Below are 12032 nucleotides of genomic sequence, written 5' to 3' on the forward strand. Positions count from 1 at the left end.
ATCAATAAATCTTAGCAGTTCATTGTCCTGTAAGTTTAGCATCTTGTTCTTTCCCATTCCATACAGTTTAGACTAATAGATTATGTGCGTAATTAATGGTTCTAAAGTAGCACATAATATATCAGTAGATGAATCACAAGTCACAAAGGCATCCTCAACTGGGCCTGTAAAACCAAATGAGTGTAATTTTACACGATACGCACTAAAACTAAGCAAATAAATAACAAAAAACCTGAACTATATGTACCTTCAGGAAAGACATATTTCGGCATTTCTGTCATAGCATCTGCATCGTTCCATCTTCTATTTATTTTGAGGATTTTACTTTCACTTTAGATTGGCCTGGTTCTAGAGAAGAACTACTTGTCTCACCTGTAAAATTGTTATAAGGCATAATGACAAAAGTCGTTACATGTTTTTCCTTCCGTTGCTTTTTACTCCAACAAGTCGCTACAATTCACCTGGCGAAATCGTCTACATAGACATAATACAGTCCATTGTTTCCTCTTTCCTGTGAGCAGAGACTTTGTACGATCGCAGCTAGCGAGTTTCATACGACCACTGTCAGAAAGATAGGTCGCAATTGCTTCCTCGGTGGTTAACGACGCCGGAAAGGGCAAGGGAATTTTAAGTCCCGTCAAAATGGTTAAATCATCCAACAACAAACCGAGATGATGGACTAATAAACTTGCATTACTCAATGTGGCCCGGCAACCGCGGTGTCGATCTTCAACGAGAGAATGTCGATAATTTGGTTGTTGCGTTGTTGGTGTTGGGATGTCAGACGTGTTGTAACTTGTAATTATGATGTTCTGTGGTCAACTGTTAGTAGAAGTTTCAGTTTAAGAAAGTGCTGAAGTGTGGCAGAGACAATAAATTCTGGTTTGAACGTGACTGATTTAAAGTGGACAGTATGCCCTGTACGGTTTCATATTAAAAGTGTTGATGATTTGAGAATGAATGTAAAAATCGAGGAAGTAGCGGACAGGATAAGTCACGTGGAAACATTTCTGTCACCGAACGTACATTACATAATTGTTGAGAGTAGACAGAATGAGGATTCGGCAGTGCGGACTGCATCCTGTCTAACGGAGCAATATACATTTGACTGGCATAAAATTATGACTTCGTTGAACCTGTCAGGTAGCTCAAATGTAAATTAGAATTAATTTCTGCTGTTGTCAATGTATGATTTGCAGATAACAGTATAAACTGTGATCAGTGATGACATTGTGGTTATGACTGGCTAGAAAGATCCCATTGCGTGTTGTCATGATATCCGAAAGTGATTATAATATCAGTAGCCTTCATTACACCACTGTAAAATTGTCTAATTCCCGGTTACATTCAGGGGTATGGACCGATTCAGTAACATGTCGGGAAATCAAATCTTTAATGCAGATAGATTCTCTGTAGAATCATATACCGGCGTTATTTCCATATTTGTTTGTGTATGGACATTATATAATATTGGCAGAGACAGTGAAAACGGTACATTTCAAAGAGCGCTGCTGAGTCATTCCATGTCAAATCAACACACTTTAAATAAAAATTTTACTTCACCCTCTTAGACTCTGCTGAAAGTTGGTATACTAATAGTGGGTGCTGAAATTAAGAAAAATACCACATTTCAATTTTTTACCTCAAACCATTCCTGAAATATGGTCATGTAAACTTTTCAAAAACTGGCCAAAAATGTGTGAACAGACTTTTTTTAAATTGCCCTAGGAGCTGCCCTAATTGAGCTAGAGAACTGGGAAAGGTGTCATTTTGCAGCATTTTTCATGCTCTTTCCAGTGATAGACAAAAAACATAGCTTCTAATTAATAACCTTTTTCAAAATGGTAATTAATATTTTGATTTAATTTTTTTACAAAAAGTAAATAATTGAAAATTTTCAAAATATTTCCATAACTACTTCATACTGTTGTAAATCACATGGCAAAATATAAATGTGGGATGATGATGGGTTCATTGTTAAAAAAAAATTATTCCGGACTCTTGTTTTTCACTAACAGCCCTAGTTTGACAAAACTGACCTTTAAGGTAGTACTCGATGTCTGTACAATAATTCAGAGACTGGAGCCATTGTTGAGATGATGTAGTCTGCATTGTTACCTTCTAAGGCTTTGTGTGCCTATAGCATTATTGTGCACTGTGGTTTGAGTGCAAATCAATTGTTACCTATGTGTTGACCAGTCTGTATCTATTATATTTAATAGTTCATTTTCAAGTAAATCTATACATTGAAGGACAGTTCATAAGTGGTTTTTGTATAAATATGGAATCAAGTAAAAAGTGCAGTGCTGTAAGAGTGCAGTGTTGTAATCCATTGAAGAAGTCAAATCATTTTATTAGAGACAGAAAAAAACTGAGAAATGTCACAACATGGATGCCCAAATTATTTCCTCAAATACCAAGTGGTACCAAGATTTGTGATAAATGTAGGAAAGATGTAACCAAATTGAAAAATACACCAGAGCCGATCAGTGATGAAAGTGTTGGAGAAGAATCTTCTGGATCAGAGATAATCATCCGAGACCAAGAACCTGACTTCACTCCAACTTCAGTAGCTGTTAAAACATTTAACACAACACTTCAAGAACTAGATGAGTCCCTAATTGACAAGAGAAAACTAACATCTAGGCATTACGCCAAATCAAAAGTGAAGAAAATCTCATCAATGACACGTAAACTTTTTGTTGCTCCTGAAACTTCTTCGTCAGATACTGATACTGATGAATCCGTTCTTGAAAATATTAAAAGAAACTATAAAAACTCTATAAGTAGAGCAAAAAAACTAATGATTCTTACAAGTTTACCTGAAAAGTGGAGTGTCAGGAAAATAATGAGGGAATTTAATGCTCCTAATTACATTGTTCGGCAGTCCAAAAAAATTTTGAAAGAGAAAGGATTCATGGAAGGTACAAACCCAAAACCAGGGAAGTGTTTACCAACAGAAACTGTCAAAACTGTACATTCATTTTATGAAAATGATGAAGTTAGTAGGGCAATGCCAGGTATTAAAGATTGTGTGACAATTACAGAAACAAGTGGAAATAAAACAAAAATATCAAAAAGACTTATTTTGTTTAACCTTAAAGAAGCTTACAAGCATTTTAAAGACAAGTTTCCTAACATAAAAATAGGTTTCTCTAAATCTGCTGAGTTGAGACCAAAACATTGTGTATTAGCTGGCCAGAGTGGCACACACACTGTATGCGCGTGAACAACTCACCAAAACATAAAATTAATGATAGAAAATGCCAAACTAAATACAGTAACAAACAGCAGCTTAAACAATTATAAGCAGTGCATTGCAAAAATGCTTTGCAACCCATCATCAGTTGATTGCAACATGGGAAACTGTGAATACGGCCCAGGAGAAACTGTCATACGTAAAATTTTAAGACTCTTTTCATGAAAACTTAATTGAACAAGTTCAGTTCCGACAGTGGATGTCAATTGACTGATGTAATCTGGAAATTGTTCAGAAAACTTCTGAAGAATTCATAGATTTATTTTGTAGTAAGATGTCGACTTTGATTCGGCACGAGTTCATTGCCAAGCAACAACGAACATTCCTTACCTCTACAAGAGAAAACCTTATGGAATCTGAATTTGTTGTCATACGTGATTTTTCAGAAATTTATAGTATAGTTCTACAGAATGACGCTCAGAGTTTCCACTGGACAAGACAACAGATTACCATTCATCCATTTGTTATATATTACAAACAGGAAGACAAAATTGAGCATATGAGCTTTGTCATTGTTTCTGATTGCCTGGAGCACAATACAACTGCGGTTTACAGCTTTCAAAAGAAGCTAATTTCATATCTAACAAATAAATTTCAAAAGATTCCAAAAAAGATATGCTATTATTCTGACGGTTCTGCCGCTCAGTATAAAAATAAGAAAAACTTCCTGAACCTTTGCCTTCATGAGGAAGACTTCAACATAAAAGCTGAGTGGTACTTTTCAGCCACAGCACATGGGAAAGGGCCTTGTGATGGAGAAGGGGGGTTCAGTAAAGAGACTGGCAGCTCATGCAAGTTTGCAAAGACCATGCCAAAATCAGATCCAAACCACATGAGATCTATTTGAGTGGGCAGTAGATAATATCACAAATGTTGATTTTGCATGTTCCACTCAAGAAGACTACGCTACTTCAGAAATATTCCTAAAAAGCTGACTTGAAGAGGCATTGACAATCAAAGGAACACAGCAATTTCACGCTTTCATTCCCAACACTACATCAAAATTAATAGTCAAATACTTCTCAGGTGATACGCAAAGTTGGGAGAGGGAAGTAACTACATCACCAGACAAACTGAAGTTACAAGATGTATCAGGCTATGTCACCACTGTATATGGCAGAAACTGGTGGCTTGGGCACATTTTAGAAAAAAACTAAGAACTTGATGAAGTGAAAATAACTTTTCTTCATCCATGTGAACCAGCTAAATCATTCTCTTATCCTGCACATGCAGATGTCCTGTGGGTGTCAGTTGTGGATGTTCTCACAAAAGTGAATCCATTTACTCCGACAGGGGGAACATACATTCTTAATGAAAGTGATGTAAACCAAACCCAATCAGCTTTATTAAAATGTAATATGTGAAGTTCCAAGACAATTTATTGGGAAACTGCTTTCAACTCAAAACTTAATTTTTGTCTCAGGTTAGTGTTAATGTATATTTTATAGAAAGCTGTTTCAAAATTATTGTTAGTACCTATTGCGTTAAATTTAGCTATGTACAGATACCAGTTACTCAAAAACAAGCATTAGGTATTTAATTTGTTTAATAGTTCCATTTCAAACATCATGGACCAGAACTATTGTGTAAATACTTGTACTTATTCATATTTTATTTCAGTTTGTAGTTAAATGCTCAATTTCTTGTTTTTGTTATATCGGTTAATATACTGTTAGTGAAGTTGTATGAAATTAAAATAAGCAATCAACTTAATTATAAAATATGCTGATTAGTTTTGGTTTAATAAGGTGATGTTTTGATATTTCTAATACTTTTTTTACTTACCTTTCAGTATATTTTAAAGATATTCCTGTTTGTTAAAGGTCAATTTGGTCAAACTAGGGCCATTAGTGAAAAACAAGAGTCCGGAATAATTTTTTTTGACAATGAACCCATCATCATCCCAGATTTATATTTTGCCTTGTGATTTACAATAGTATGAAGTAGATATGGAAATATTTTGAAAATTTTCAATTATGTACTTTTTACAAAAAAATTAAATCAAAATATTAATTAGTATTTTGAAAAAGGTTGTTAATTAGAAGCTATGTTTTGTTGTATATCCCTGGAAAGAGCATGCAAAATGACACCTTTCCCAGTTCTCTAGCTCAATTAGGGCAGCTCCTAGGACAACTTAAAGTCCAGTCACACATTTTTGGCTGGTTTTTGAAAAGTTTACATAGCCATATTTCAAGAATGGTTTGAGATAAAAAAAATTGAAATTTGGTATTTTTCTTAGTCTCAGTGCCCACTGTAAGTGTACCAACTTTCAGCAAAATCTAAGAGGGTGAGGTAAAATAGGTGTGTTGATTTGACATGGAATGACTGCTGCTTTCTCATCCAACTCTTGATCCTATGCTAGTGTTACATGGGCCATGTTTTTTTAACAGTGCTGTGCTTGTATTGTTCTGCCATGGGAAGTTCGTAACATTATCTGTGTTGGCAGTACTATCGAAAAGTGTGTAGCCGTTCCTAGTTGCAAGCAAATTCCCATCGTAATATAAAACTGAAGTGTACATCACAGTACTTTCACATGAACAGATGTGATTTTACTGCAAAGTAACACCTACTCTTCTTTAATCAGGGAATTATAAAATTAGCAGTGTGGAGTAATCAGTAAAGAAATAACTTGCATTAATTGTTCCATTGGGAACAAGAACATTACTTATAAGGTTTTGCTGGCTATCTGAACATGTTAAAGTAAAACAAATGGCTGTGCCCATTCCTATAGAACCATCTTGGTAGGATCCTTAATTAATAAACTTCCGTATAAAATTGAAATAATGTAAGGATTTAAGTTGTATTCCCTCTGGCTGCAAGTCTAGCTCTTTAACCTCTGTGCTATGTTGCAGTCAAGCACTCTAAGAGCTTTTTCTGTCCTAAACTTGTATTTTGCTTCCACGGCTTTACTGTTGTAAACCTTTGCATTTACTACCTTCAAAAATGATTTTATGATGTAAAGCACAGGCTATCCAGGTTTATTGTTACATGTTCCCTTTTGTATTATGTTCAATCACGAAAAATGACTCCAAACAAGTATTTCAAAATCTCCTGTACCTTGTTCACATGACTGAAGTGGTGCAATTAAATGTATTGGGACTAAAATTTTACATCTAGTGACAACGGGGTCACCAGTATTTTCTTGTAACAGCATATATTAAAAATTTGGTCCTGTGATCGTTTTGTTTTATGTTTCAGTTCTAATGTTACGTGTGTTTTTAACAGTGTAATTTAGTTATTGTCGGAGATAGCTTAGATTGTTACATACTACATCTATATCTGTTTAGTGGAGATGAGAGTGTGTATTGAAGATCACAGTACTGCTCATCCCTTCCCCCCACCCCCTCCTTTTCTTTCAACAGACTGAATATTAGTTGATGAACGTAATGAACGTGTCAACCATTTCTTTTTATAGATTGGGTACTTGTGGAACTCTGGTCCATAATAGTGGCAGTTAATAAGTACACTGTAGGTACAAAATATAACACCTTTAGTCAGCACGATATAGTGCATTTATCAATACACAATTGTACACTACAAAATCACAGACGAAACTACTCGGAGAGAGAGTATGCCTCCTCATTCTCACTGGCTGTGATGTTACCACGTATTATAAAGTCATGGCATACAGTTGCATCAGTGGTGAAAACTTTTGTTGTTTCACTGTGGTTTAATATTGTCAAGTTTTTGATATGTTATGCAAAAGGGTTCCAATGCATACCTCATGCTCAATTTTTTAAAGTACGTTGTCATTGTTGTTGTGAGTAGCATGTTGTGCGACTTAATAGTCAAGCTTATTGTCAGCAGAGGCTTTTCATGAGTGGAAAATTGGTTTGTGGTCACGCTAATTCATAAAACTGTGAAATAGTCCAAGAATGAACAATGTTGAAGTATGACTTTGCTGCTTTTGCGAGCAGTTTTGCATGTTGTTGTTAGGCACGTTATGCCATTGACAGAGTTGGAATAAGTAGCAGCACATGAATCTGTGTGATAAGTATTCAGATGAGTCTTTTACAGGCAAATAATCCATACAGAGAAGGCTGGGGCCAATATTAAACAATGTTGAGCAAAGATATTCTCTGTGTGTGTGTGTGTGTGTGTGTGTGTGTGTGTGTGTGTGTGTGTGTGTGTGTGAGAGAGAGAGAGAGAGGGAGAGAGGGAGGGGGGGGGGGGGCAAAATACCATTTTTGGGGAATGACTTTCCTTCCAGGCCACAGCAAAATGTTGCTGTAGCAGTCACTGTGGATAGGCTTGACTTCTTCCTGTCCTAGGTTAGGCTACCTCTTTGTGGCTTGTTAATGAGTTTGTGGATACTAGGAAAATCATGGTTAACTGACTTAAGACAGGGAATGAATTGTGTCATTAATCTTTTGAGATTTGAGTGAGACCTTCTACATGCTCTTTGAGAGTTGCTTTCCATTAGAACATTGTAAACGGATTTCCAGCAGTAAAAGGTAGCGTGGGTGGCTAACTAGTGGGATAAGGATATCACATAGAACAAAGTGGGAATTATATCAAAATGTTAGAAGTAGTCACAATCGTGTGCTGTAGCCCATTACAAACAGTATTGTAAGGTGCTTAAAAATGTTATTAGGAAGGTAAAGAGTATGTGGTACGCAAATAGAATAGCAAATTCACAGGATAAAATTAAAACTGTGTGGTCAGTTGTGAAGGAAGTGTCTGGTCAGCAGCACAAAGTCGACCATATAAAGTCAGTTCGTAGTAAAAACATTTCCATTTCTGATAAATCTGATATATGTACAGTATTTAACAAACATTTTCTGAGCATTGCTGGTGAATTGAATAAACATTTAGCTTCTACAGGGAATCGTATAACTCTCTTGGCAAATGCCTTTCCAACATTGATGTCTGAATTGCTCGCCTGAGATACAGACAAAGGGGAGATTGAGTCAATAATTAAATCACAGAAGACTAAGGATTCTCAACGATTAAAGTACTCAGTAGTAAAGCCACTTTATAAAAAGGGAGAAAGGGATAGTGTAGACAATTTTAGACATATTTCTATGCCATCAGTGTTTGTTAAAGTTATTGAAAAGGCTGTGTATGTAAGAATAAGTGGTCAATTTATATCACACAATTTGCTATCAAATGTACAGTTCGGCTTTAGAAGTCGTTTGATAACTGAAAATGCTATTTTCCCTTTTCTCTGTGAGGCACTGGATGGGTTAAACAAAAGGTTTCGAATGCTAGGCGTATTTTTTGATTTAACTAAATATTTCTTCAGAAGTCGGACCATTACGGAATAGGGGGAGTAGCTCAGAATTGGTTCACCGTTTTAACAACACACAGCAAAAGGTCATTATTCACAGTGTTGAGAATGGCTGTGATGTGGGGCATGGTCAGATAAGGGGTACTCCAGTTTCGTATTTATATTAATGATGTGCCCTCTAGTATTATGGGTAACTCTAAAATATTTCTGTATGCTGATGACACTAGCTTGGTAGTAAATTAATTCTAAATTACAGTACGACTCGGTTTTTACCGTTTCTAATACACAATTCAACAAAACCTGATGTTTTAATTTCACAGAATGGGCATATAATTAATGAAACTGAACAGCTCAGATTTCTAGGTGTTCAGATAGATAGTAAATTGTCGTGGAAAGCCCACGTTCAGGATCTTGTTCAAAGACTTAATGCTGTCATTTTTACTATTTAAACTGTATATGAAGTAAGTGATCATTTGACACAAAAATTAGTCTACTTTGCTTATTTTCCCGTTCTAAAAGGATAGTTTTGTCTCAGAAATCGACCCCTGTTAACTAGTCTCGGTATTTGGACATTGGCCTCGTTTTGTGTTAACAATATCAGCTTATTCCCAAGAGTAAGCAACTTTCACTCAGTTAGTACTCAGCATAAATCCAACCTGCATTTGGATCGGACTTCCTTAACTCTTGTGTAGAAAGGTGTGCATCCATTTCCAAAAATTACCACAAGATTTCAAAAATCTTATCAGTAATTCACGTGTTTTCAAATCGAAACTGAAGAGTTTCCTCCTGGGTCACTCCTTCTATTCTGTCGAAGAGTTCCTTGAAAAATTAAGCTGGTTTTTGTTTTATTCTTGATTGTGTTTACTTAAACTTACGGTTTGTCTTTTTTCTTGGATTCATAAGCATTTTATGTTTATCTGTTATTACTTTCATGTTGTAATTTCATATACTGACATGTTCCATGACCTCGGAGATTTACTGCTCAATTTGGTCCTATGGAACTTGACGTGTAAATAAATAAATAAAATACACATTGTGAGAGGGGCTAGTAATCATTAAAGATGTGCCACCTGCTGATACAGTGTCACAACTATAGCGTAGGGACCTTTTTGTGCTGAAAGGGTGGCAGCTATCAAGGTAACGGCACCATTGTGTATAAGAAATGCAGTATGTGTCATGGCAGGGTGGTAGTAGATTTATTTTTCTACATTTCTAACCAGCAACATTTTCTATAAGTCAAGATCACATTAATTCTAGTCGTGCATCCAAAGCAGTAAAATACCACCTAGACCATTTTCAAAGCATAAAATTGCTTACGAAATAAGTTTCTTAGCCCATCTATAAGTAGTCACACGACAACCAAAATTGGCAGTTTGCAGTTGGAAAGCCCACAAGTAAGTGCGTTGGTTAATGGCAGAGTCACACACATTCTGCGTGCAAAAAATATGCATAAAAGTAACTATGAAACTTAATAACTTTAATGTTTAAAGACTTTTGATTACTGTAAACTAAATTAACAACCATTTTAACGGAACTTTCTTGTAATTAATGAGACAGTGTGGAATGATATTTCCTCAAAACAAGCGATTATTGGACAAGATGCTTCACATTGTGGACTGAATTAATGGAGCTACTGTGTTGTATTCTTTTGTGATAAGTTATTAGAGAACAGTACTGATAGATAACTGTGCTTTTACATGATAATGTGGACTGTGTTTTCTTTCAACATTTAAATAATTGACTTCACCACTGTGACAGTTAGGTAGTGCAGGTGCTGATGTCGCTCATTGCGCTAATTTATTTTAGTAGATGACAGACTGGTCGACATTCTTAATAACGGAAATTAGTGAAGAATAAATGTATGTTAGTGCAATTCAAATTATGGTGTGTCACACACATGTCAGAAAACACACCATCCTACACTCATTTAGACTTTCAGCTTAGGTGGTGATCAGGAGCTGAGCTGCTGAAGAGAGACTACGAGAATCAGGTCAGTATCACTACAAATACCATTAATGAGTCTTTCTGTCTCATACTCGATAGAAGCAAGTTGGAAAACAATGTGAAAATGGTAAAGTTGGGAATACTCATAAGTACTGAGGTAGCAGCAGAGCTGCACAAATTTAGTTTGGAGCAGTGGAAATGTAGAAAAGAGATTACGGACACAGGCGTTAGGTGCTAGCAAAGTATTCAAAAATTCAGAACCACACCATAATCCAAATTTGAAGCCAAGTAGCCGTAAGCTAAGTGGAGGATCAAAGAGCGACTCTGTAACATAGACAGAGTTACACAGAGGTATCTGAATGTCATTTACTGACAACATTAAATGTTCATATATCATTATTGGATGGGAGACCCAAATCACTGACTAATGGCTGAGCATTCATAGGTCGTTGAACAGAGACTAATAGATATCTTTGTGGTGACATATAGAAGTTATTTCATGGAATGGAAGAAGATAGCATGTGGAGTAGAGGTAGACGAAGTGAAATATGTTGGTGTAAAATTGTTGAAGTTCAGGAGAGAGAGTATTAGGTTTATCAGTCCTGAGACCAGTTGATAAACTTTCCCTCAATTACTGTGAATGAGGCAAGGGGCATGTTAAGATTTTGGGTGGTGAGGAAAGATTCCTCTAGATGGACCAGAAACATGTTGGCATTGGAAGGTTGTCACTGATTGTTTCCAGTCTTGTCTACAAGCACGTCATCCTCACACGAGGATCTCTGACTCATCTGTGGTCCTTTTGCCGCTTTGTACTATTTTGTGTACAGGAAGAGGATTGGAATTGGTATTCATCGGAAGCATGGTGGCAAAATAAGATAAAAATACTTGGTCTATATTTAAGTGTTCAGAAGACAGAAAGGGCTTGCACTGGGGGTGGCAGTAGGAATTATTTGTCAGTCTAGGAATTTGGTCAAAAAAAATGAAGAGAATATGAGAGGAGGTGGTAGACGTTCATGTGACTGGAGACTGGTCATGGTGAGCAGGCACAGAGGTGGATGGCAGGGAGTTGTCTGCTTTGGCTGGAGCCTCGGTCATGAGAGAGAGAGAGAGAGAGAGACACAACTGAACTCTGCCAGCAACCCCACACGTTCTTGCTCCCCACTTTCCTGTTCATCATATGGTGGTGTGCGTACACCAGTTTATTCAGCAGAGGGCTGAAGGCATCTCCTGTCAGCATCTTTTACTGAAATGAACTGCTTTCACCCAGAAGCAGAGGCTATATTGGCATGTAGGCATTGCAAGAACTCACGCTGGTAGCTTGTTTGAAAAGCTTACAAGAAAAATTTCATAATGGAATTGTGTAATGAACGCGAAGATATTCTTTGACTGGCTGGTCACCCTGTACATTTGTGATACGGAATACTTGTTTTCAATTTCTGTCATAGAAGCCCCTCCGTTACAGAGATTGGGTTAGCGTATGCACCAATGTACTTTCAATTGTTCATGCCTGCCTCTGCCCTAACTCACCCTTTACATTACTGAGAGAACTAATTCCATCCTTCCAGCTTTCAATACTTGTTGCTGGCATTCTGATGTTCT

The 12032-nt window shown here is 36.5% G+C and overlaps 1 protein-coding gene across 2 annotated transcripts in view; it reads left to right on the plus strand.

The window, feature by feature from the left end:
- Positions 1-539: 539 nt before the first annotated feature.
- LOC124614072 (endoplasmic reticulum membrane-associated RNA degradation protein-like) overlaps positions 540-12032 on the plus strand; it is a 79083-nt gene continuing 67590 nt past the window's right edge. For both annotated transcript variants that reach the window (XM_047142913.1, XM_047142915.1), the window contains exon 1: positions 540-1143. In XM_047142913.1, the coding sequence (XP_046998869.1) occupies positions 957-1143 (187 nt within the window). In that variant the 5' untranslated portion in view covers positions 540-956. The remainder of the gene's footprint in view (positions 1144-12032) is intronic.

This window comes from Schistocerca americana, chromosome 1 (genome assembly GCF_021461395.2).
Source record: "Schistocerca americana isolate TAMUIC-IGC-003095 chromosome 1, iqSchAmer2.1, whole genome shotgun sequence".
NCBI classification, from domain to species: Eukaryota; Metazoa; Arthropoda; class Insecta; order Orthoptera; family Acrididae; genus Schistocerca; species Schistocerca americana.